General features: G+C 30.8%; 2 protein-coding genes across 7 annotated transcripts in view; one reads left to right on the forward strand and one right to left on the reverse strand.

The window, feature by feature from the left end:
* Nucleotides 1-226: 226 nt before the first annotated feature.
* Nucleotides 227-8,492, forward strand: LOC107451446 (serine-rich adhesin for platelets). 3 transcript variants are annotated; one of them, XM_043057373.2, is made up of 4 exons: nucleotides 281-361; nucleotides 440-558; nucleotides 4,126-4,399; nucleotides 6,560-8,492. In XM_043057373.2, the coding sequence occupies exons 2-4, from the start codon at nucleotides 520-522 to the stop codon at nucleotides 8,350-8,352; spliced, it is 2,106 nt and encodes a 701-aa protein (XP_042913307.1). In that variant the 5' UTR covers nucleotides 281-361; nucleotides 440-519; the 3' UTR covers nucleotides 8,353-8,492. The 3 variants fall into 3 exon arrangements, 2 of the variants coding, with proteins under 2 accessions (XP_071036008.1, XP_042913307.1); XM_071179907.1 differs by lacking the exons at nucleotides 281-361; nucleotides 440-558 and adding an exon at nucleotides 227-275; XR_011636597.1 differs by lacking the exons at nucleotides 281-361; nucleotides 4,126-4,399; nucleotides 6,560-8,492 and adding an exon at nucleotides 2,393-2,669 and having other exon boundaries at nucleotides 434-558.
* Nucleotides 8,493-12,871: 4,379 nt separating this feature from the next.
* LOC107451385 (chitin synthase chs-2) overlaps nucleotides 12,872-27,467 on the reverse strand; it is a 70,896-nt gene continuing 56,300 nt past the window's right edge. For 3 of the 4 annotated variants that reach the window (XM_043057390.2, XM_043057383.2, XM_071179908.1), the window contains exons 13-20: nucleotides 26,755-27,149; nucleotides 24,899-25,063; nucleotides 22,431-22,647; nucleotides 21,332-21,670; nucleotides 19,856-20,358; nucleotides 18,164-18,422; nucleotides 15,562-15,756; nucleotides 12,872-13,639 (exon numbers count right to left, since the gene is read on the reverse strand). In XM_043057390.2, the coding sequence (XP_042913324.1) occupies nucleotides 13,482-13,639; nucleotides 15,562-15,756; nucleotides 18,164-18,422; nucleotides 19,856-20,358; nucleotides 21,332-21,670; nucleotides 22,431-22,647; nucleotides 24,899-25,063; nucleotides 26,755-27,149 (2,231 nt within the window). In that variant the 3' untranslated portion in view covers nucleotides 12,872-13,481. Of the gene's footprint in view, nucleotides 13,640-15,561; nucleotides 15,757-18,163; nucleotides 18,423-19,851; nucleotides 20,359-21,331; nucleotides 21,671-22,430; nucleotides 22,648-24,898; nucleotides 25,064-26,754; nucleotides 27,150-27,467 lie in introns of all 4 variants that reach the window. The other variant, XM_071179909.1, reaches the window with a different exon arrangement.

Below are 27,467 nucleotides of genomic sequence, written 5' to 3' on the forward strand. Positions count from 1 at the left end.
TGCGATAATTTTTATTCTATTTCTATTTGCGATGTATCTTGTTCACTGTGTATCTTGTCTTTAGTTACAAACGACAGTAAACAGGAGGGCACGAACCAGTGATCTCCTCTTCTACAGTCTTTCAGTCACCCATCCTTCTACACCAATTACGTTCTTAAATATCAATATCTTGCAAGTGGTGAGTTTTTCCTATGATGTCGGGGTACGAAGATGCGATCTTCTTTATAGTGATCCGAGACCACTTCGGCCTGCAATCCTGACTATTGACTGCAAAAGTAGGTATTTCTGGACGTTTCCATTTATTTTCAGAGGAGTAGATGACAGCGTCTTCACGTTAGATTTCAACTTTTATATTGGAGTATCAAGAAACATTAGGTGGTTACNCTATAAGCGATAAGCAGAGAGCTCGCAGCACTTAACTATACTCAATACTCAATACTCAACAAACATTAATTTTATTATTACTCTAAAAAAAATTATTTTTGCTTTTAAATGTGCTTCGCCCTTTCCTAATTCACAATGAAAAAGTTTTACCACAGGAAAGATTTGCCAGTAGAGGTACAATTATTTTTCTGTCATTTGTGTTTATCTCAAAAAATTGTTTGCTATCGCTTTCGTAGTTATATGTAAATCTGCAATAATTTAAAAACTGAAGTAAAGAGAAAAAAACCCTACAATTTTTTAATATGATATAGTGTTTTTGAAGCCTTAAATGATATCACTTTTTTTTAGAAATTTGAGTTAGCAATATAACTCTAAAAATTATCGCTACTTCAAAAATTTTACGAAAATTGGAGTTTTAAAGTGTTTTTTTTTTTTTTTNTGTTTTTTTTTTTTTTTTGGTTCACCACATCTTAGTTAAGGATTAAATGTAGTTTTTCACTTCTTTAATAATGTTTTTAATTTAAAAACTAATATAACTTCAACCAAAATGAATTTGTTTCAAAACATTTCATATGTTTTAAATATGAAAGGTCACTACTTTTTAAATATATTCTAAATTATGTTTTAATCTAAATTGTTATTCTAATAATTTAACCCTTTGACTGCCGTACACTTTAAGACGCAATATATCTGAAAAATGCTGAGCAATATTTGTATGACGAATGTCGAAACTGACAGATGTTCGCAATTCTGCAAGGTACTCCTCAATATAGTACATTTTTAGAATCAATCCACGTAAAGATTTGCCAGTAGAGTTTAGTCTAAAAAACTTCCTCATTAGGTTCCTTGAAAATTAATACTTCGCTTGAACATTTTTTTTTGATTTACTAGAATCGACGTAGAAAACTTTTCTTTTAAATTTTGAATGTATTACGGTAAGACGGAAGTGGATTTAAAATATTGAATTATTATAAGGACAACTTTCTGAATTATTATAAGGAATGTTTTTAAATTTTGGGGAATAAATAAGCTGGTTTTGAATGTTTCTAATCTATTTTTGCAGTGATTGATCTAAATATTGATTTATCATAGCTTTTTTTTCTGAGATAAGTATATCTTACTGATAATATAAATATTGATATATATCTAGATATCACAGTTGAAATTTTAAATATATAGCATAAAAATTAACTATTACAAAATATTAATTATAATAGGGACAATAAATATTATTTCAGATTAATTTTAAAAATATATATCATTGGGGATGGCGATTACAGAATACTTTGCATACGAATATGAAAAGAAATTTCGAAATTAAAATTATACCTTTAAAAAATTACAAAAAACTGTTCAGTTATAATTTTTTTATTTACTTTTTTGCGATTTTAGTTTTACAAAGTTCATGATTCGATTCTTGTGTGTCGTAATATGAAAAGTTTTGGGAAGAAATTGAGGAAAAGTTCTTTTTAAATTATTTCGCCAAAGGTTAAAAAATCATTCAAAGACAAAAATGAAAGGCTATGTTATGAAGGAAAAAATATGAATTTTATGATTGAAAAAGAAATGAAAGTTCACTTTTTTAAAAATGATGCGTTTCGATGTTCAGAAATTTCTCTCCCTTGAGATGACAATTCTCGGATTCAGGAAAGTCGTCTATTCTGCAAATGGAGAAGGATTTGATTGCTGGTTCTCTAGCTAGTCAGAAAGAGAGTGATGTTTTGATTGACAACATGAATTTATATTAATAATGAAATTGAGCTATAAATTCTGCTTGTAGCAGCCAGGAAACTATTCTAACTCGCAACGTCATCAGGCAGGTAGCACCAGTTGAGAATTGAGTTCTATCTAGCTATTCCGAAATATAAAGTTTCAATTTTAATTACAAGAACCCACTTTTGCAGACCTGAAAGCGAGTAAAAATTCCTTTCTTGGAGGATTACTTCACAAAATAAGCACTTATATCAAGTTTTGTAATATCTTGGTCTTAAACTCTAATTATTTGCAGGAATCTCCATTAACATTGCAATTGCAAAGGCGCCATACTGTTGTCGAAGGTGATAAAGATAATACAAAAGTGGTCACTAAGCTAAAACCAGTATGTCGCTCTAATAGTACCAGCAGTATTTACAGACCACCGAAGACAGCAAAAGATCTGAGCTCTCAGAAGGGATATCTTGAAAGTACACTGTCATCAAATTCTTCAGGAGCTTCATCTGCATCAACAGTAGTAATCACCGAATGTCAGCTCTCTTCATCTTGGTTGTATAACAACAAAAAGGGTAATAATTTCAAAATTGATTTGAACTTTATTTTTATGATTTTAATATACTAAATTCATGTCGAAAGGTTATTAGTCATCTCCACTTTTCTATACTTNATTTTTTTATTTACTTTTTTGCAGTTCTAGTTTTACAAATTTCATATGTAGTTTCTTATGCGTCGTAATATGAAAAGTTTTGGGGAAAAATTGAGAAAAAGTGGGCTTTTCAAATTATTTCTCCAAAAGTTAAAAAAATCATTCAGAGACAATAATAAAAGGCTATATTATGAAGGAAAAAATATGAATTATATGACTGAAAAAGAAATGAAGCATCTAGGACGCTTAGTTTAAAAGTGATGCGTTTCGATGTTCAGAAATATCTCTCCTTTGGACTGACAATTCTCTGATTCAGGAAAGTCGTCTATTCTGCAAATGGAGAAGGATTTGATTACTGGTTAACTAGCTAGTCTGAAAGACATCGATTTTTTTATTGATGATATGAATTTATATTAATAATGAAAATAAGCTATAAATTCTGCTTGTTAGGAAACTATTGTTGAATTCCATGCCAACTGAAACCAGTAGTGAATTTTTAAAGTTTAAGCAATATCGTTGTATTTGGTATCATTTTAAAGGAAATTTGTTGTAATTTATGAATTCAGAAGTTATCTTTTGGAATTGTGCACAAACAATGCACTTATTTTTTTAAAAAAGGGTCTGGTAAAATAAAAATTTTCAAATCTAACTACAAAGATGTAGCACAGGTTTCAATTATAGCAGTGCTGCCAACTCCAACTTTAAATAACCAAAGAGTCACTTTTAACAGTGATATTTCCCTTTAACTTTTCGTCAAATTTGTAAGACTTGTTACATTCCATGTCCTCTCTGTTACGATGCATTATTTGGACTTAAAAAAAGGGGGTTGGAATTTTTAAAGTCTTATAATAATTTATTTTACCTTGAAATGTGATAATTTAAAAAAAAAAAAATTACAGATAATGTTTAGAATGGACCAAATCACAGAATTTAGCATAAAACACTGTGCATGTAAAAAATGTGGGATTTTATTTGTCCCTACTGTTACAACTACATTTAATTAACGTGCAATTTAATTATGAGGCTCTTTTATTATTTTAGGCCAATTAACTAAACATTGCACCCTAAAGTAGCATATTCTAGTAGAATTTTTGCTTTAAAAAATATTTAATATATTTTTTGAATAAAATACTTGTGCGATTTCCCTTCTGTTATGCTTGGAATTCAACAATTTCCCTCGCACCGTCATCAGACAGGTAGCACTAGTGAAGAATTGAGTTCTCTAGCTATTCGGAAATGTAAAATTTCAATTTTAATTACAAGAATCCACTTTTACAAACCTGAAAGCGAGTAAAAATTCCTTTCTTGGAGGATTACATTACAAAATAAGCACTTATATCAAGTTTTGTAATATCTTGATCTGAAACTCTAATTATTTACAGGAATCTCCATTAACATTGCAATTGCAAAGGCGCCATACTGTTGTCGAAGGTGATAAAGACAACGCAAAAGTGGTCACTAAGCTAAAACCAGTATGTCGCTCCAATAGTACCAGCAGTATTTACAGACCACCGAAGACAGCAAAAGATCTAAGCTCTCAAAAGGGATATCTTGAAAGTACACTGTCATCAAATTCTTCAGGAGCTTCATCTGCATCAACAGTAGTAATCACCGAATGTCAGCTCTCTTCATCTTGGTTGTATAACAACAAAAAGGGTAATAATTTCAAAATTGATTTGAACTTTATTTTTATGATTTTAATATACTAAATTCATGTCGAAAGGTTATTAGTCATCTCCACCCTTCTATAATTAGATTCATTTTTAAAGGAATAATCTACAGATAAATATCTTTTCATGCAAGTTCTTTGAAACCATCGACTGGGGAAGTCAAGGAATTGAACAAACTCATTTTAATTGCTCAGCAACAGAGTAGTTTTTTTAAAATGAAATTTCTATTCATTAGTGGAATGCTTTATAGTTTAATAGTTATTCATCTATACTCTTTGTGACCTGACACATAAGAATTCGATTGTAACTCGCCATCGTGCTCAGACCACATTGAGATAACACATTGATATTTAATTTTCAGACGTCATCAAATTCTGACATCGAAGTTGTTTAAAGCAAAGGAATCATTCGAAATACTAAAAACGAGTTCGTCTGTCTATTGAGATTAAACTAAAATGCATTCGCTTTTCGTTAAGAATCTCTTTTCAACTTCCTTCTTGAACGAATTAATTATTAATGATTTTTAATTTGATCATTCATTAATTCATTGCTTCATATAAGTTTTATAATTTTCATTATTTTCATTAATTTGCATTAAATTTATTTAAAATCCCCGGTGTAAATAATTGCTTCACTCCTTTTTTACGATTTTAAAAATATGTATAATGGTGGTGGTAATTGGAGGTTCTTAATGTATCAAGACAAAAATTTTTAAGTAGTTTAAATGAAAATTGAATAAAATAGAAGTTAAGAAAAAGGAAATTGTAGTTGCAAAAAAAAAAAAGAAAAGAAAAATGCGCTGTAGTTAATGTATAATAAAAAGCTTTAGATTTCAAAACTTCACAATAATGACTTAAGCTTATTTTTATTTTTGTTTTTAAACAATGAGAGTAGTTCATGGGAAATACGCTAGATTTTAATTTAAATATATATGATACATAAAATTTAATGTTTGAAACCTTTGACGATGTTAAATAAATAATCCTTAGAAACAGAAGCGGTAAGATATTACTTGATTAAAAACTTCATTCGCTTCAAAAATATATAAATAATAAATTACAGTCTACATGTTTCCAGCGCTCAAAAACAGGCACCCATTTTCATGACTTGCCAGACATGAAGGAGAAGAAACAAAAGTGATTTGAAATAGAAAAAGTAAAGTTGGCAATGAAAATGGAAAAATAAAGGTTAGAAACAAAACTAGAAAAACCTCATAACAGCAGGCGCGAGCGAAAAAAAAAGATGAAAAACAGAACAAGAAAAACCACTGTGACCGAAAGATGGCAAATCAGAGTAAAATGCATTTCAATGCTCGTGGAGATGCATTTAAGCCCGATTTGTAAATGGGCACGAGCTTTGAGAGCTTAAAAAATGTCGACTGTTTTTCCTTATTTACATATTTTTGAATCAAGCTTTGAAGATCTTATTTATTTAAATCATTGGTGATTGAGCAGCGATGGCTCAGGGGATATAGAGCTTTTGCATTCCAATGAGGTGAACCGGGTTCGAATCCCAGCGATGGCTGGCCAATAGGAATCCCGCGTTCGGATAGCACAGACCACAGTGCTGACGTGAAATATCCTCAGTGGTAGACGAATCATGGGTTAGAGTTCCCTTGTCAGACTTACCGTGGGAGGTTCTCGTGGTCTTCCTCTCCATGTAACGCAAAATTTCTTAACGAAGATTACCTTCAAGTTGAATTTGTAGTTTCAACTTGAGTTCAAGTTGAATTGTTGTTTATCATAACTTATGAGTTGTGCTAGTATTGCTGCTGAAAGAATGTTTATTTTCATATTTACACCTGTTCTTAGTCCAAAACGCATGTTTTTTGAGTTGTGCCACTATTGTAGCCTATGAGCGATATAGTATAGAGGAAATATTTTGTGCAGTTAAATAAACATTTTAGATAGTAAATCTGACTATAATTGAAGTTAAATTGAGATGTGAAAAGTAACCATAGTTACCAATTAAACTGTCCCATTTGAATATCAAAGTTGCTCTTCTAATTTATTTCGATTTTCACTGTATTTTAACGTATCAAAAACTTTTTATTTCCCCATCTTTAATTTTGATCGATTTTAATAAACATATTTTCAGGTTTAAAAAATAGGTGATACTTTTAATATATGATGTTTTCATTTTACAGCTCAAATGTGTCCAAAAAGTCCAAACGAATCTATATCTGCAAGTGAGTCATCCTCCCGACAAGCATCGGATAACGAAGAAGCTAAATCCCCGATCATTCATCGGCCAAAAGTTAAATCTATTTCCTCACAGAGTAGTCGCTCGAGAAAGTGTTCTTCCTGTTGTTGCTATGCAGCAATTGTAATACTTGCTGGTTTCGCAGCCATGGGAATAATATCCACAATAGGAGGAATTATTTACATGGAATTCTTTTCTGGATCAAACAAAACCCAATCTCAAGGAGACTCAGCGATTGGTCGAAGTGGAAATTTAAGGTATAGGGAAGAAATTGGTCAGGTGAATGTAGGTGGAAATCATACCTCTCAAGATTTGTCTGGAGATGAAATTCGGGACTCATCGTCAGAGCCGAAGCAAGAACTAGAAATTTTGAATCATTTTAAAGATTCGAACAACGAAAATTTAAGAAAAAATAAGAGCAAAGGGAGTGGAAATATTTTACGAGTAAGGAAAGTTAAAAAGAATGCTATTCCAACTACAGATGCTGATATCACAACAATTAGTCCCATGACGCATGAGGGACAACTGCAGGAAGAGTCTAATGAAAAGCAAAACGTTCACCAAGTGAATTTTCTTTCCCCGGGGACACAAAACAACTCTCCTTACAGCAAACTGTTTGAATTGTATAAAGACATTCACACAAATATTAATAAGAATTCGAACACTCAACAGGAATCTTCGAGCTTTGAAGAAAATGAACCAAATTCAAAGGTAACTGATATAGAAGATATTTCTGAGCATGTCCACGAAAATGAAAAAGAAAGCGATAACCACTCACGGCTCTTAGATGAGTCTTTTGATACAAATGAATCTTCGGAGTCATTACATCCAGATTCAGAGGTGGATTCGGAAGAAAGCCTTACTCTATATGGAGTGAAATCGGATCCTGAAATTCCAAAGTATTTTTTTCGAAGGCCATTTCAAGATTCTGGTGAAACTTTCAGAAATTTTTTCAGCTTGACTGGAGAAAGTGACGTCAGTTCAGAAGAACAGCTATCTAATCAAAGTTTTTTACCACATATACCGAAGCTTACAGAACTGACAGACTCCGATGACAATGTTAACATTAAACTTGATGTAAATAGTCCAGATGTATCAATTAGTTCAAAGGATCCTTTAAAAGAGTCTTTTAAATCAGATTTAGATTTTAACTTAAATGCAAGTAGTGAACCAAGGGGTGAAGTTTCAGGACCTGCAATTCCAAAGAACTTTATCCAAATACCACCAAAAAATACTGACTTAACCTTCAAAAACATATTTGACCCTGACGAAAGGAGTGACGTTGATAATCCAGAAGAGTCACCTTTACCTAGGTTTTTACCACATATACCAGAGCTTTCAGATCAAAACGATGCCAGTGACAGTATTGCCATTAATCTTGACGCAGATAATCAGGAATCTGACTTACCATTTGAACTGAATCGCCCAGTCAGTGAAGCCAAAATAGCTCTACCAGGGCCATTAGATTTGATAAGGAGATTTACGATGGGAATAGAACCTGATAACAAAGGGAACAGTGAAGTGGAAAAACATGACAGAAGATTCTTTTTAGAGCAGGCACTGGAGAGACTGAGATCTCTGGATGTTAGAAATATTCTTCCTTCTTCGAGACAAAAAAACAATTCTAAAAAGAATCCAGAACAGAAGTTTGAACCTAAAATTCAAAGCGAGCAAGAAGTTTTTACTGAAAGATCCAATTACTTGCAAAAATTAAGGCACCGATTGTATGAGCAGTAAATTTATGAATGTTTTAAGGCGAAGTAATTTTATTTATCACTGTTCAGAATTTAAGTGTTTTACTGTTTTGCAAGATTTTAAATTTGCTATTTTAGAGATACTATTGTTTTATTCTCAATAAAAATTTGAATTTATTTGCATTTTTATTTGTATCTTTAACTAAAATGCGTACTACTTATGCGTAGCACTTTAAACACTTGCAATTGATTGACTTTGTGAAAGAGCCAGGAAAGTCAGATTTTCAAAAACAATTTTGCCTTTTTGATTATATATGAAGATTATATGTGCAAGAACTGGGTACAACTAGTCTTTATTACACTAGTGATTATTAAGAAATTGAATATATGAATTTTAATTATTTTTATTAATAGTTTTAAAGTTATTGTAAATGTGAATGTGGTTGAGTCAAACATAGTATGTTACCCGAAGCTGAATACCCAATAAAATTGACTGGGTCCGGGTACTCAGTATCAGGTACCGAGGAAGGAAAATCTTTTACCGGATCCAGCTTAGAAAATAAGGCAGGGTAACCTTATTAATTATCTTTCAAATTTTGCTACTACAGGCCAATGAAATAGGCTTTGATCTTTTCAGCTCCCCTTTCTTCAGTAGCGATTTGTTAGTTTTCAATAGAGTTTATCTCTTTTTTTTTTCTTTCTTATTTGAATTTAAAATAGCTGTGCCTGACGTATAATCTCTTTTTAAATTCATTTATGACGATGCAAAACATACCTATCAAAGACGTGCGTTATGGATAACCCTGTATATTTGTTAAAATCTAAACAAATTTACATACAAAGATAAGCTGAATTATTTTATTATTAAAAACTTATTACCAACAAAAAAAGTCCTTCACTTTTGTTTTAAATGTTAAGCTATATAACTTCATTATTAAATTTGTTTGAAAATCATATTTTCCATAAAAAAATAATTTTCTTGTGCTTTTTTTACCCGTTGAAACACTAAAATTCATAATAAATACACTCCTCAAAAGTGAAATTGCAACACCAAGAAATAATGCACGTAGCGTCATGCAAATTTCAGGAGCGATAGAAGTGAGATGGATATGCAAATGATTAAATTTGCGCACGCATCTGATCACGTGGTACGCATATTAGGGCTATAAAGGCCAGCAACTTTCNTCACTCCGAGGAGTAAAGTAAATTAAATGCCTTGGAAAATACTTAACATAGATCCTAAAATAGTGAAAAATTAGCAGTATGTCTTAAATTTTTCAAAGCGATATGGAGAGAGTTGATCACTTCTCCCTAAATAAATGGTGTTTAGACACAGAGGAAGGTTCTTGTCTAGTTTGTTGAAACTAAAGTATGTCCGTTTGTGTGATTGTTTTTCAGTTTAGTAGTACCTTTATTAGCTAGGATTTCATGAAAGGATCAGAGTTACATTTAAGTACAAAAGTTGGGAAGCATTTTGCGTGAACAAAATTTTTGAGGATTTAATTTTTAAACCTTCAAATTAAGGTTCAAGATACACTCCTAAAGATACTAAAGGACCTTTTTTTTGTTTTGTTTGTTTTCTCCTTAAAGTTTTAATTTTGCTTCAGATTCAGTTTATAAATCCGTTCCATTTCGTTATAATACTTCTAATTCCTTTACTTCGAGTAATAATATTCTTTATGTTTGGCGTAATATAACTGAATTTGGTTCTTGTGACATTAAACTCAATCCAATTCACAATGTGCAAAATTTTTGCCTGTAAATAAACATATGGTCTAACCTTCAGAGTTCTATTTTTTCACTAAGGGAATCAAAAACGCAAGTTTAATAATAATTCATTTATTAAATTAAACAGAGATCACATATCTATACAAAAAACCATATTACATAGTTTAGATTGAATACAAATTTATTTTAATGATTTGCTGTATGCTAAGCAAAAGAAAAGCTGAAATTATGAAGATTTTATTTTATGCATTCAGATTCTAACTCAAATATTTTGCTGGCATACACTTTCAGACATTTTGCCAGTCATTATGATCACATATTATTTATTATTACGTTTATAAAACGTATATCATATTATAGTAATTGAATGATACGGTTTGTATAAAATAAAATTACAAAAAAATATTTGCATAACAGCAATACTCAATACATTATAATAGCAATAAAATACATAAGTATTTGGTTCATTTTTAAAAAATAATCATCAAAATAGCTTGAAATGTAACATAAAAAATTAGAATAATAATTTCCCAAAATATCAAATATTGACATTTATTATAGTTTCTCTTTTAATGAGTAAATTGCAATCATTTATTACGACTCAAAATGGTTTCATATAATGATTGAAATTCTTTATATCAAGTTTCGTTGGATATCTTTAGTGTTTTAACAATACTAAAGGTAAGTTCAAATCGTACTACTTTGAGTTGTACAGCGAGTTTCGATGTAATAAGGACAAGAGTTTTCCTAGAAGTAAATCACAGGGCCATACAAGGTGGCATACAGGAATAATGTATAAACTCTCTTTGCCTTTTTGCCAGTCTGAAGTCTTAGAAAGGTCATAGTGCTTAGCATGAATAAATCAGCTTGCCATAACTGTATTACCAGCATATAAAATCATTTAAAAATTGAAACAATTTCAAATAAGAATCCCCATCAGCAAGTACAAGAGACTTAAAATTATGGTTATGCATGAATATTCTCTATGCTTCAATTACAAAAATTGCATTTTAAAATCAAATAATAGTGAAAGGAAGAAAGTAGTCATTCAGAACATTTGTCATACCTGTTTCAACAACTATTTACATCATCATAAACGATAAATAATTTCTTATAAATAATATATAGTCTATTAAAAAAGTTTGGCACAGATGAATTAATTGATGTTTCTAATTATAACTTGTAAAAATAGTAATATTCTTATTTTAGTTATGTGACATTATATATTAGCTATTTTAGTAATCAGTTTACTACTTAGTTTTGAGAGAGAATTATCTTCTTATTCTTCTAGCATTTATGAGTTTATTAGTTTTGTAAAATGAAAAGAAAAAAAAGTATCTTAAAAATATTAAACTAAAACAGACTGTGAGGTTATTTATATAGTATTTACTATGCATAATAGATTTCAAATCCGAATGAATCTGTTTTCAGTATAAAAACACATTTTTTTAATCTATTTTTTAATTATATTTTATACTCTTTCAGCTATATTCTAAAGAAATGTTTGAACTAATTGTTTTTTATAATTTAAATAACTGTCAAGTTTTGCTGCTTCCTACTGTATGCAAATATATAACACAATATTGTATAATATAATGCATCTGAAACCAAGAACAAAATTATAACCAAAATAAAATTCTTCAATGATTTTTGAAATTCAATAAAAAGAAATATTTTAAGTCTTTTTCGTTAAGCCAATAATAAAAATATATCCATAAAAATTAGTGGTAAAAATAATTAAATGTTTTTAGTTACAAAATTTTTAAGACAAACAGCTGAAAATAACTAATATTTCAAACTAGTTTGTTTGAAATGTTTTCAACTGACTTCTATTAAACTTCTAAAGGATTCCTTAAAAAGCAATGATACATACTAAATTTGAAGTTACTGTCTTCATTAAATTGAACTGTTAACTATTATTTTAGTGAGTAAATACTCTAACTTTAAAGCAATATTTGTTAGCTAATGTTTAGAAATATTGTTTGTCCTCTCAACAAAGTGCGGTCCCATCTTATGAGATTAATGCATAAATAATAGGTTTGTTTAATTTGCGTAACTATAATAGACTAATTATCTTAGGTTTGTTGAAATAAATTCTCCGCATCAAAATTATGTTGAAAATATGCGGATCATTCAAGTTATGGTGAGTTAAAAAAATAATTTCCATGGCAAAGTATGTTAAGAATATTTCAATCTCAGGAAAACATGCTTATTTTGATTTAAACGGTCAAATAACAAAATTATTTGCTTAAATTCCAGAATAAAAATATTTATTTGTTCCAACTAATACACTGCATGATAAAAAAATGTTTTTTTTTAATATGATTAAAATTTGTGTATTGATAATGATTATGATTAAAATATAATATAATGATTAAAATCTTTATAATGATTAAAATCTTTGAATTGATTTAGTACTTTTATACGGTAAACATGCATTATTTTAGAAATCTTTAAAAATAAAATCGTAAATTTATTAATTTCACTTTCATATTTGTGATGAAACTGAAGTACGCCTTAAGCTTATTTAGCTTGTAGATTTAGATCTGTAAAGTTTAGGCAGTTGACTTGAAACTTGGTAGAGAGCAACAAGAGGTACTGGAGGAAACTAAAATTTGTTGGGTGACTAAGTTTTCTTCCAGAACAATTTGGATTTCTTCCATTTTGAAGAGAATTTACTAAATTATACATAACATAATGAAAGAGCTAAGTAAGTTCAAAACATATTTCCCTTTTTCATAAATTAATAATTTAAGAAATTTTTTAATTAAAAAAATATTCAGTTACATAAATTTTTATGTTGCAGCTCCATACCAAAGACAATTTGCATTTAAGACAAATCAGACATGTTTTTCTGAAAGTGAAGAGACTTTTTCCCATTTTAAGGTAAACTTCTAACTAACGTGATTTATACACGTACATTTCTTTTACTGGTACATTTCTTTTAGCATGTTTTCATAGAGTAAAAGTATTTTTAAGATAATTATCTTAATATTCAGTGAAACATTAGTAAACAACATGGTATGAGCGATGTATAAAAATAAGAATCATGTTGATTATAATTTTTTAAGCTCTTCCAGATCTTTCTCCAGAATCCATTCCACATCTATGCTAGTAGTAGGTAAGTCTGTAATTTTAGAGTGGCTCTGTGAATTTTTTCTGCAAATCTACAATCTAAAATAAAAGAGATTTTAAGCAGGCAGTGGTAGAGTCAAGCAGTATTACTTCTTAAATTTATTTGAAATGGCAGTGCGTAAAGTTCCGGCTGTTTGTTTCCACATAACCGCAGTTTGACTTTAATGTTTTATGAAGAACATAAAGTTTATGAACTTTCAGTGAATTTCATAAAATTTTCCGTAGAAAATCACCAAACTTTGAGATTATTATTTGTCCATTTGATGAATAGACAAAATTCAGCACCGGGGTAGGAAATTGAAAATCAAATCAAATCTGGCGTCGTCTTGGTATTTCAGATTCTTCTCTGTATTTATTCAAGCTGTTTCTGGATCCAAATTGTTCCAAACGAAGATTAGTTCGGCCAGCCTCTATGTCTGACTCGTCACTCATTGCTAAGTTTATGGCTCCGTTTCCATTTTGATGACCTGAAAAATAAAAAAAAAAATAAGAAATATACTTTTATAACAAATATTAAGTCATCACTTTAGCAGAATCCCATTGGAACAAATCACAAATTTCTTTTTGTTAAAGTTCTAAAAGAACATTGCTTAAATTCAAATCAAACGAGATCGGATAATATATCGTAGCCCAATTACATTACTGGCATATTTTAGGATCAATATTGGATTTTGATTTATAATAATGTTTTGATGGTTAGCATAAGATCTTAGTGATATTTATTTTACACACTTTTATCAGTGGAAATTATTTTCGCGCTTTTTGACATAGCCCAGGACATTTAAATTATTATCACATTTGAAATGTTTTGATTTATAAAAGTAATATTTTTTTTCTAATATGTTAAAATAAAATAAACAGTCATTATTGTGTTGTGGAACTATTGATTAGTAAGCATAAACTATTATCTAAACTATCATAAACTATTCATCAGTGCAACAGTGTTGCACTGATGAAGGTTGCCCTTTGAGCATCCGAAACAGCTGTCTGTATTTTATAAATATTTTTGCGCTCTTTAAGATTGCTTGCCTTAATTTGTATTTTAGCACAAAGGTCGCCCACTTGTGTATTTAATAAGTATAAATTACATAAATTGAACATTGACGGTCAAAAAACACACAACTGTGTTTGATATGCACATCATTTTTTTGAAATTATTAAATTTTTTTTATAAAAATCCTACCGACATCAATTTAGAATTTTAAGGAGTAATTTTGTATTAAAATGGGAATTAGAATTTCCCTGTTTGCGAAAAAGTGATTAAATTTCAACATTACAAGCAAGGAATTAAAAATTTAGCTTCCCAAATTTGAAATCACGAAACCAAGATTTTCTAAACATCAATGATGTATTCAATAAAATATTTCATATAGGAGATTATTTTGTATAATGCCTTATATGTTTAGGTGATGCATTACATCAAAGTATTTGGCATTACTTAATAGACACGATACAATATCGTTTTCCATAATACCATATACTTTGGAGTTAAATTTGCAACCTTATATTAAAATGGCAGTTTAGATCTGACTAATGCCGACCGGCCTGCTTAGAGGTCAGGGAACTGGCCTTGCATGAGAAAGTTTCTGGGTTCGAATCCCGGGAAAGGCATGGATGTTCCTTCCTCCTCTGTACTATCTGTTCTTATAGTGGCAAAGTTGGTCCACCTAATATGGCGCCCTTGAAAGAGTGGCCAACAAATCTGCCCTTCAAATGCCTATATGACGAAATGTCATTCTCCAGGTGGGCATTGGAGAAAAAAGAAGAAAAAGATCTGACTTATTAAATGAAAATGTGATGAAATCATAACATTATAAGTGACGAACTAGAAATTTAATTTCCCAAGTTTTCGTTTCGAAACAAAGATTTTTTTAAACACCGATGTTATATAGATCAATCTTTCTTGAGTAAAATAATGCCGCATTGTGTTCATTTATATCAAATGCACTATAAATTTGATATAAATCGTATGCACTATAAATTTGATATGAATCGTATGCACTATAAATTTGATATAAATGAACTATGCATGTTCTCATACTGTTTCAATTAGTAAGGTAATAGTGAAAACTGTCATTGGCTTAAGTTTTAATGTAAAAGATGGAAAGTAGCACATTTTGTAGCGGAGAACATCAATTTTACAGTGGAAAAAAGTAGTAATGAAATACTATTTCCCCTTGCATCAGTCATATTTTTTTTAAAAATTTGATTCTTTTGGAAATATTTATTTTCAAGTTGTTTACATTTATTTGTTGTGTAATAATTATTTTTAAGCGATACATTTATTAAGAGGGTAATTTATTTTTATCTAAGTGTTTACGTCAAAAATATAAATTAAATTGCAGACAATTACCCTCTATTACACCTTATTATAATTTAACATGCTTACCACTATGGAACAAATCATTCAACTTTCTTGATTCTATTGTCCGGGATCTGCTGCCATTTCGGAGAACATATTCATTTTTAGCACCTAAAGTCTCCATTTTTCCATTCCCAAGAATGTGATTCCGTCTCACTTCCAGGGCTCTTAGCGTCTCTCGGTTTCTTCCCAAACGATTCAATCCATTTAGTACAGGAGTAGCTAAAAAAAAGATGCTTATTTCATAAAATTAAGCAACTTTTACATGTTTCATTTGTCGAAAGATAAATGAAACATGTACAGAATACAAAGACAAGTAAGAAGAGATCCAAACTTTAAATTTTTTTACACATTAAATTTCTTAGTAAAAATTTAAAACTTAGCACTCCAGTAGCAGAATTTGCAAAGTCAATATACAGCTCTATTTCCAAAAATTCAAATTTGTCTGCGATTTCAACTCAGTTAGGCAGAGATTGTTATTGTAAAAGTTAAAGTTAGTCTAACTTTGCTTTAGAACAATTTGCAAATGTTAAATATAATGAAGTTATACACACACAAAACTTTTTGTGTTGTTTAAATTTCATTTGAATTTTATATAATCAAACTTTGGCTTTGCCCAAAAGGGGAAAAAGCAGATGCTTCTACCAAGTGCAATACAGAAATCAGAAACAAAAGTTAAAATTGTTTCTGCTTCGTCAAAAATTTCGTCAAATGAAATTCCCTACCTTATCATCACAGTCACTTTGTCAAAAAAAAAAAAAAAACAGAAAAACAATCGCGTTAATTAAGTGTTTTTTTTGGTAACAAATTTTTATAAATAAAAGTATAACTATTCTATTTCTTTTATTAATGAAGGTAGAAAAATCTTTTCCTTTTCGTTTAATCATCAATTTTTACTTCTTCTCGGCTTATTCTGCAACCTTCTTTTTCTTTATTTTTGTTTTAAATTGAGAAGGAAAATAATGTGCATATGTTGTGATAATCTGCAGCGTCTTCTGCTGTTCTACAGGGCTTCTGCTACCGGGGTTATCACTAATGTAATATATCAAGTAATATAATGCATAATTATTTCTTCTTAATCAAATTATGATGTTTTAATCTACAGTGTCCTCTGCTGTTCTACAGGGCTTCTGCTACCGGGGTTATCACTAATGTAATATATCAAGTAATATAATGCATAATTATTTCTTCTTAATCAAATTATGTTGTTTTAATCTACAGTGTCCTCTGCTGTTCTACAGGGCTTCTGCTACCGGGGTTATCACTAATGTAATATATCAAGTAATATAATGCATAATTATTTCTTCTTAATCAAATNCTCTTAGCGTCTCTCGGTTTCTTCCCAAACGATTCAATCCATTTAGTACAGGAGTAGCTAAAAAAAAGATGTTTATTTCATGAAATTAAGCAACTTTTACATGTTTCATTTATCGAAAGATAATTTTAACAGAATACAAAGACAAGTAAGAAAAGATGCAAACTTTGAATTTTTTTACACATTAAATTTTTAGTAACGATTTAAAACTTAACACCCCAGTAGCAGAATTTACGAAGTCAGTATACAGCTCTATTTCCAAAAATTCGAATTTGTCTGCGATTTCAACTCAGTTAGGCAGAGATTGTTATTGTAAAAGTTAAGCTTTGTCTAACTTTGCTTTAACACAATTTGCAAATATTAAATATAATGAAGTTATACACAAAAATTTTTGTGTTGTTTAAATTTTATTTGAATTTTATATACTCAAACTTTAGCTTTGCCTAAAAGGGGAAAAACAGATGCTTCTACTAAGTGCCATAAAGAAATCAGAAACGAAAGTTAAAATTTTTTCTGCTTCATCAAAACTTTCGTCAAATGAAATTCCCAACATTATGATCACAGTCATTTTGCCAAAAAAAAAAAAAANAAAAAAAAAAAAAAAAGTAGGCAAAGAATTAACGGTAAGTGAGTGTTTTTTTTCGGTAACTAATTTTTATAAATAAAAGTATAATTATTCCATTTCTTTCATAATTGAAGGTTGAAAAATCTTTTCCTTTTCGTTTAATCATCAATTTCGTTTAATCATCGTCTTTTTCTTCAAGCTTTTTTTTCTTCTCTATTTTTGTTTTAAACTGAGAAGGAAAATAATGTGCAGATGTTGTGATAATCTACAGTGTCCTCTGCTGTTCTATAGGGCTTCTGCTACCGGGGTTATCACTAATGTAATACATCAAGTAATATAATGCATTATTTTTTCTTCTCAATCAAATTATGTTGTGATAATCTACAGTGTCCTCTGCTGTTCTACAAGGCTTCTGCTACCGGGGTTATCACTAATGTAATATATCAAGTAATAAAATGCATAATTTTTTCTTCTTAATCAAATTAATAAGAAATTTTAAAAAAAATGTAAAAAATAGTGCACTAGGTACTATAAAATTTTAAAAACAGTGGAACTCTTAGAGTAAAATTTTTGGATTTGGTAAGCCTTGTAGTTCAAAATTATAAAGGTAGGAGACCTAGTAGTTCAAGTTTCAAAAACAATTAACCATTTAATACAAAATTTTCATAACTTGCTGATAAGGTTGTACAAAATTTTAAGAGTAGAATAAAATTTGTAAAATGAACCTTCTAAAAACAATGAGTAGTTACCTGCTACTTTAAGCTCAGAGTCTTGAACATTAATGTTCATGAAACGTTTTCTGAAGGCAACATCCAAAGTACCCACTCGATTTCTTTGATTATTTTTACGTTTCTCTAAGTTCTGAATTGTTTTCCTTCTAGCTAACCTATCGCCGTAAGTAGAATCGTCACTTTTTTCTTCGTCATCTAATCCCTTCAACCTCTGGAGCTGTTTGGCGATTTGGACGGCATTTCTATCTATAAAAGCATCGTCATTCACATCCTCTACCTGTACAAGGAATGAAAAAATAAGAGAACAGTTTTAATTTCAAGTAGGATATTTAAAATATGAATATAATTAATAAATAGTCGCATATTTAAGCATAAATGTACCAAAAATAAAAGATTAAAATAGTTTCCGTGGAAAATTTTTCGAGTAAAAGCGTTTGTGGTTCATGAGAAAAAACACGATTATCTCGAACAAAATTAGACTTTCTCTTGATTTGTCTATACTCGTAGAAACTTCAAGATTTTAAATTTTTATTTTATAACCTCCGTTGAGCAGCCGACCGAATTCTCAGTTTACGATTACCAATTTCAGAGTTACAATCACCTCCATATCCTTGTAATTTGAACCCAATCCAGAAAACAAGAAAATTCCTGGATTAAGTAGTGGGAGAAGTTTGCCTTCGTGGAGAATTTTTTTGATGGAACTAACCACATTTGCGTAAAAAGGGAAGGAGAAATCAAAAAAACCTCCTATGGTTAGCCTGACGACAAGGGGACTCTAACCAATGATTTGTCTTTCACCGAGGATATTTTACGTCAGCACTGTGGTCGGTGTGAGCCGGGTGTGGAATTTGAATCAACCACTTATCACCAGGACTTGAACCCGGTTCACCTTATTAGGGGGTGAGTGCTCTATTAACTGAGCCACCATAACCAGATTCTAAAATTGTGGTTAGAACAGGCACAGAACTCTATACAAATCAGCCATCTTTTTACAGATTTTGCACCGAGATCACTTGTGTAAGAAGTGAGGGCTCTGTTTTCTGAGCTGCTCTAACAACAATAGTAACTACTTTACATGGGCTAATGCTAAATAAGTAGCGCTAATAACTATAGTCTATATGAAAATTATAGGAGCTGAACTATCTAAATCGAAAAATACAAACTAAGAAGTTAAGATTCGTCTTATTCACGATACTAGTTCGAGCATCAACTCTAAACGTGCATCATCACGCCATCTCGAAGTTCATCAAGTTTCGCACATAGCCAATTGGTTAAGACTTCGTTCTCCCTCACAAACTACCTATTGATTCACTAATCTCATACAGTGGATTAAAAAATATGGCATTATGCATTTAATATGAAATAATGGCTAAATGATCTTGAATCAACGACATATAGAGTAGACCAGAAAAGTGAAACTCTTATACGGATTTGCATATCCTGCTGATACTCACATCTCGGTTTTTCTTCACGGATTCGCCTTTAAAGCTTCCAACTGATTATAATTTCAAATTATTGATTGAAAAAATGAGATTATATTTTTAATTTGAAGTAAGCGGGAAAACGAAATCAAAATTGATAGAAATCGTGCACTAGTTTAAAAGTTGAGATAGGTCATTTTTACAGTGTATTCGTCTTCTTTTTTAAATCAGTACTTGATAAAAAAAATGTTACAAAAGTTCAAAAGTAAACTAATTATTGCATACTAACCTTTTGGTTAAAACATCCAAGCTCAATAGAGGCCATTATATGGGACAGAGTACCGAATCGATGAAACAACATAGCAGTAAACTGAATTATTAAGATCAAAGCAAAGAAGACGGCAAACACGAGACCAATAGGTTCCAATTGTAGATATTCTTTATCGATTCGAACTTCGCTAGTTTCTGGAATATACGTTATGTTTGTCTTCACTCCAAGTGGCCAATCCCAGTGGAGAAGATCTTTGTTCAGTTGCATGAGAAACACAATCAAAATAAACAGAGCATTGAACATGAAGAAACCGAAGACCACTTTGTTCCTGAGTTCTTTTAATTCAGCTGCTACTCTAGCTTGCTGCTCTTTGTTGTTGTCAAGGGGGTAGAGGTATTTTTCGATGAGATCTTTCCAGAAAGTCATCTCCGCTGGTGAGAGGTACTCCACTTCTCCACGCCTAAGATCTTTATCTTCAATCCAGTAAGGGTTGATTAGATCATCTCTTTCTTGTTTTGGTTCTATGTTAAGTGATAAAAAAGATGTTTTTAAGATTAATTTATGCATTAAAAATTATATGTATTTTACTGTTATGCTTATTTTACTGTTATGTTAAAAGAATGAATTACGTTGCTCCATGGTAAAACGAACACAGATATAACCTTTTTTCTAATTTTTTTGAACGAATGTTTGCAATTCGTCATGATATTTATGATCTTTACCCCAAGTCTTATGTATTTATAATATTTATACTTTCTAATGTCATAAATATACCTTGTGTTGTTGTAAATTACATACATTGCTATCCATGGTTAAGCGTTTAATTTATATTACTGTTCATCATAAATGTTTCTTTACTTATGAGCTGAGTTAAAGTAAGAGTGTAAATATTAAAAATAGTTAAGAGTTAATATTTCTATCAATTATTTTTTTAATGAATTGCACAAAACTTAAAAGCTGGAATCTTTAAAAAATAAAAAAATATCTATATTTTTTGTATAAGACTAAAATTCCTTAATAAAATTCTAGTTAGGATTAAATAATTTGTCAAATACTATATATCTAAATATATAGCAACGCTTTAAAAAAATCTCTTATTTAATTAAATTTTATAACCGACGTTGAACAGTCAACCCAATTCTGAGTTTACGATTATCAATGTTATTTAATTTGTCCCAGAAGACAAGGGAACTCCTGGATCAAATATTGGGACAAACTATCCTTCGTGGAGGACTTTTCGATGGAACTAACCCACATTTGCTTCACTTGGAGAGAAAAACCAAGAAAACCACTCGTGGTTCGCTCGACGACAAGGGATTCTAACCCATGATCCGTCTACCACGGATGGTATTTTACGTCAGCACTGTGGTTGGCGTGAACCGAAACCAGAATTCGTATTAACCGGTCACCGCTGGTATTAGAACCAGGGGCACCTCATTTTGAGGCGAACCCTCTTTTTCCTGTTCAAATATTTCGTATTGAAAAGAAAATTACCTAAGGTTTCACTGCCATCTCCTTCAGAATCTGAGTTAAAATCATCGTTATCACTGTCATTTTCATGCACTGCTCCCAACCCACCGGCCTCTGAAGCAGATTTCACGGATCCTCGTCCACCGATCGATGACCTTCGCCCCCTGAAAGGGACAACTCTGGACAGCTCCAGATTCTTTTCCAAACTTGAAATCTTCTTGTTTACTTGATCCAGCTGTTCACTTATCTGAAGAAGGTGTACCTTGTCGTCATTGGATTTTGGATAGGTGAAGAACTTGCAAGTGAAGAGATTAGCCAAACTGAGAGTGATGCTTCCTTCTTCATTATCACTTCCACCTAATCCTGTTGGGAAAAAAAATACTTTTTTTAACGTATGATTCTTTTATTCTGAAACAATAAGATATTTTTTTAACTAATTACAGAAACATGACTAAGTGTATACAAAACTTTTGTACTCTATTGGAGAATGTTTCTTAGTTTTCGCTTTTTAAAAAAAGTTCAGAAATTTATGTTTTGTGTTCCTTAAGCACCACGCTTAAGATATATTTTTAGAATGCCTGTCAAGAAATATCCACATTGTAGGTTATCATTTAATCATTAAGTCAAGAAGAAAGAAAAATAGAGTTAAAATCTGGCAAAGGAGGAGTAAATTAAAAATATTAGGATATAATTTATTATAGGAGGAGCAAGATAGAAGCAATAAAAGTCGATTATTGGAAATATGTACGAGTTTTATGTAACAATACAATTTGTTTTAAAGTTTTTTTATAATCCCGCCTACCACAATAATGTTTTATCAAGTTTTAATAAAATTTTTATTTTGACCTCAATTTAAGAATAATTTGCGGTTCTTAATGGGCATATATTTTCTACTTTAAAAAGGATTTTAAAATTAACTTTAACTTCGAAGTAATGCAAGAAATTACTTCGAAGTTAATAATTGGGTTCAAGAAATATTTCTGGAAACAGAAGTTTGGAAACTTAAGAAACAATTCGGAACCAATGAAATACACATATTACTACCACGAATTTACTGATCACAATTTTATAAAATTGGAGAAGATTATTTTAATATTTGTAAAGTGTCGTGACCATGCAGTACCTAGGAAGGATAAAAGATCGGGATTTTTTTTCTTTTTCAGAAGCTCTTCTTGCTCTTTTCTTTCCTCTTCCAATTCTTTCTTCGTTTTCTTTGTCTGCACTTCTCTTGTACCCCACGTGACTACGTTGAGATTGACCAAAGAATAGATAATCAATAGTAAATACATAGAAGGTATACTCAAGAAATATAATAGACCCGGAACCACACACCAAAATTCCTAAAATAAATAAAAAAATACAATGATTATGTAAAAAATACAGGTATTACAATCTATAACATACTGTTTTCACAGCTTAGCAGAAAATGTTCTTATTGATTTGATAAAAAAAGAATATTACAACAACATAACGAGAATATTACACATTTCTAAGTAAAGAAAGTAATTTTACCCTGATTCATGTTACAAGTATTTTGATTAAGTTATATTAAACGTTATGTAAATGTTATTCTTTTGAAATTCTTCACTCGAGAATTGGGATCTGTAAAAGCAATAAAATTAAAAAAAAAAAAGATACTTTTGTTGATAGTTTCGTAAAATGAATTTTAGTTAATTTTTTAAACTGTTTTTTTTAATGGTGGTATTAGTGTTGACTTCTATTTGTCTTAAGTCAGTTTTCGCATTTTTCAGTTTTTAGTCAACTTCGCATTTTTTAAAATTCGCAATTTCGCATTTTTTAAAATTTTATCTATTAAATTAATCAACGAAATTACACAAGTCGACAAAAATGGAATCATTGTAACACAAAATGATGTCAAGCAAAATTTTGCAGATCTTAAGGTACTGAATTCAAATATGTTATTTTGCGGTCACTTGAATGATTTCCAATTTATCAATCCTTTCTCAAATAAAGACGATTATTCAACTTTATATAAGGAAAGAAGTGTGCAAAAAAGTAGTGTTTCAATAGCACAGAGAAAGGTGGGAGTCTCTGGTACAAAAAGCCATTCTCAATAATTTGAGTCAATCACTCAATTTAATTGTCTTGATAATTTTAGAAATATGATTTAAATTGACATCCGTTTCAAACGTATATTTTAACCCCTTAACGATCGGTTAATTTTCAAGAAAACGGTCATAAAAGTGCCTATTTTTTGACTTTCGTATTTGTATTACACATTTGATTAGTGCTAACATCGACACTGGTGTGCAAAGCTTAAGCAACAAGTGCGTTTTTTGTCATAACTCTATAAGAAATCATCCGATTGACATGAAATTTGAATATGATGTACATTATTTTGTACTTAAACGATGGTAAAAGAATAATGGCGGAGGAATGAATGTAAAACTTAAAGTAGGGTATGGAACAAAAAAAGGTTTTATTTGACATATAGTGGAGGTACACATGATTGCCTGAACAAGCGTAAGTACAACTGGCAGATGTTCCCTAGTATGGGATATGCCCTCCCCTTACTGTAATTGTTGCTTGACATCGTCTCTCCATGCTAAACACCAGATTATCCAGGAGTTCTTGGGGTAAACGTCTCCATTCCTCCTTTAACGCATCTNAAATTGGTACTGCTATCTGGTGCATAAAATGAGAAATAAAATGTTTTCCGGGCAAAAGAAATGAATTAGTTTTATTCTTATTGGTGCGTTACTACTGAGCACTCCAGCCCGTCGATATCACGGGAGTGAGAAATAGAGAGCCAAACCTCACCCCGTCATTTTCAAGGGAGCGAGAAGGAAGTGCTTTAATAAAATGATTTGTCAAGTTTTTTCACAATCAAGAATTGCAATGTACAGAATATGCATAGCACCCTAACATGGCCAAGTACCTATCCCCGTTTTTCAGGGCTCTATCTTTTTACGGACAGGGTAGGAATTCCACGTAATTTTGACCCTAGTCAGACGACGTTGATGGCGCATGAGCCTCTCTCTCTAAACTTGCACGACAAACAAGAGGACATTCAGTCAGTCACGGCAGATCTAACGTGCTCCTTGCTGCGTATATATTCCTGTTGTTTTGTGGACCGTCAGGATCGAACTCACTACTCCCAGTTCTCCAATCAGCAGTGGAAAGACCTACGTTCTTTGTACAGATTATGCAGCAGGAGTTTTCATAAATATTAAATAAACAATGTTTGAATTCAGAACAATAATTTTAATTAGAAAATTAAGAAATAATTTAAAATGAAGCCTTTAGCGAAGAGGTGAAAAAAAATAGAGGAAAAGACTTAAAAACGCATTCTAAACATTTCCTGACTGATAGGGGATTTGAACATGAGATCTAGTAGATGAAGGCACTGCATTTTTTTTTATCTGCCTCATTAGTTCTTAACTTTCATAGGTATGTTACTCTCTGTAGTTTTATTAGGCAAGGACAGAAACGCATCAGGTTAAAATTTTACTATTTAATTAGCATAAAAATAAACAAAGTATTTGAATTTAACAACTCAAAATACGTAGATTTGCTTAATAGAATTTTTTACTTTTAACCTTGTCTCTATACACAAGTTTAAATGCTTACTTGCGGATGAAGTACTGCCGCTATGAAGAAACTGCCCGACAGTGCTATCAAGAAAATGGCCGAAGGGGATCCTATGCCGTCCTCCGATAACTGGATAGAAGTACCTACCAGTACAGCCATCATGAACAAGGCATACGCTGTGCTCATGATTTGTGCCACAAGAATCTGAAATAAGTATCCAACAAACATTATTTTCCGCATTACTTTAATATTTAAAAAAAGCTTTCAATATTTAAAAAAACAAAAAAAAACCTCTTTAAATCAAGTATCTTCATTATCTTACTCCAATTTAATGCTAATGCTGATTGGTCCATAAAAACAAATGTGTTCTGATATTTGACTGAAAGTAAAGTCAACTTTTGGGTGAGCCACAGAGCATGGAAGTTACGAGTTCGAACATTCACTCTTTGAATCTATTACCATTGATGAAAATCTCATAATTTGTTTTGAATTCTATTATAGTTGACGTTTTCTTGTTTATTTCAGAAAATAATTATCTGAAGGGTGATACCAGTTTAATGTTACAGTATAGAATACAATTTCTATGAATGAGAATTTCTTCTGGAATTTTCGCATAAAAAAATTTTAATTTTTAAGTTAAATATCATTAGTTTCTTATTTTAAATTTTATAAATTTATTTCAAGTTTTCCTGCTTCTTTCAAGAAATAATGGCTTGGAAAAAAATGCCAGCTGAATATTACATTATCCAGCAATACAATTGCAATGAATAGTGATTTTAATATTGTGAAAGTACCTTAATTTTCATTCATATCTTAATACCAGTTATTCGTAAGAAGTACCAAAATGAGTAAATTAAAAAAAAAAGTAGTTAATACAATTAAAGAAATTGATTCTTAAATTTCTAAAAAAAACTTCTTTTATATTTACTAACTATTTCTATAATAAATGCAGAAGAATTATTAAGTATATTTCAAAACTTTCTTACTATTTTTATTTATACTAGCTATTTAACCAAAAAGTAAGCGCTCTTTATCATTTTTTAAAATAATTCGTTTAATTCTATCAATATGATCAGGTGTTTTCCGTTTTATCTAATGATCTTCGTATGAGTAAAATTGGCTATTAGTAACTTCTGCTGAAGCATTGTCCTTAACCCAACCTCTTCCCTTTGACTTATCACAGGGTGGGAAATTAATATACACAATTACGAACTTAGATAGTAGATGTAGATGATGGTAATCATCACCCAGTTATCGTTATACACTTTTTAGTTACCCAAATGAGTATAGAGATTTTCCGACTCTGAATATGCCAGACATTACACTAGACTTAATACCGTAAAAATTAGACAAGGAGAAAAGGCAATCCAATCAATCATATAGAATATACCTATGGTTCTTCTATCGAACTTTACTTAGATATTAGGAACTCTAACTACACCAAATGGAATTAAACCCGATAGAAGTTATGGAAGATGAAGACTGTTAATTGGCTCGAAAAATATCTAAATTCATCTTACACGAAAAAAGTTTCATACGGAGTATAAGGCATTGGAAAATAAAAGTTCCATAAAACTGACTGAAATACATTCAAGATATGACTGTTGCTAAATTTACATTATGATTTCTATAAAAAGAAGTTTAATGTTTGTTAGAGAAACAGAGAACCATTAAGCAAAGTTTTTCTTCCTTTAAAAGCACCATCTTATGTGTTTCTGGGTATTTGAATTATTTAAAAACTGTTTTTGGAAGCATTCTAAAGTAAATTCAAGGAATCAAAATATTGTATTCAGTGAACAGGGCTTATGAAGAAAGATACATTATGCATTTAAAAGGAGTAAAAATTAAGAACAAGTTAAGTGAAATTCTCGGTAGAACAGACAGAATACACCTACCTGTACGTCATTCTTGAAAATAAAGCAGATCGCCATGAATAGCAGAATGGGAACGATATTGTAGTAGAAAGAGTACCAATTCGATATTTTGAAAGCAGCCACCATGGCACCCACCAACATGAGAAAAATCGTACCAGGACCAAGAACTGTACCAACCATCAACATTCCCTGGTAGATAATGTAAGGAAAAGATATGTTGTCATTGATGGCTATTGTGGCTTTGTAGTCTCCGAGCAGATCCATGATGTTCGCCATGGTTGAAGGTGCCCATCGTCTTCTTTGGGTGTAGAATTCACCAAATCCTTCGGGACAGTGGGTGTATGCATCAGAAGCTGCGCTGTACTCTACTCTGTAGCCTCGCTGTAATAGCAATGTGCACAGCCACCGATCCTCTCCTGCATGAATAAAATAAATTTAAATTTAATTAATATAAAAGTAATGTAATGATCGAAATATATTATAAACATTTATATTGGAGAAAATTTGTTCTATCCACTATGACAGAGAAAATCTAAAAGGTATCTTTGTTAGATCAGTTGTCCTTCCAGTTTGCAATGCAGTGAAAAGACTATTTGTTTACAGAATTGGGTTGCTTTTCTTCAATAGTAACTTAAAGATTCCTGGATATTTCCTAGTAGCAGGATGTGGATAGAATATTTTCGGGAAAATGCAAACGACTTTTTTTCTTTGAAATCTTGAAGAATTTACGAAAA

Source organism: Parasteatoda tepidariorum, chromosome 4, assembly GCF_043381705.1.
Source record: "Parasteatoda tepidariorum isolate YZ-2023 chromosome 4, CAS_Ptep_4.0, whole genome shotgun sequence".
NCBI classification, from domain to species: Eukaryota; Metazoa; Arthropoda; class Arachnida; order Araneae; family Theridiidae; genus Parasteatoda; species Parasteatoda tepidariorum.

What these genes read in the sequence shown, in the direction of transcription:
- LOC107451446 (XM_043057373.2), top strand. Translation starts at nt 520, where the DNA reads ATGAAAAAGTTTTACCACAGGAAAGATTTGCCAGTAGAG. An exon ending in GGAAAGATTTGCCAGTAGAG is followed by an intron (nt 559 to 4,125) that starts GTACAATTATTT and finishes AATTATTTACAG; the next exon opens with GAATCTCCATTAACATTGCA. An exon ending in GTTGTATAACAACAAAAAGG is followed by an intron (nt 4,400 to 6,559) that starts GTAATAATTTCA and finishes TTCATTTTACAG; the next exon opens with CTCAAATGTGTCCAAAAAGT.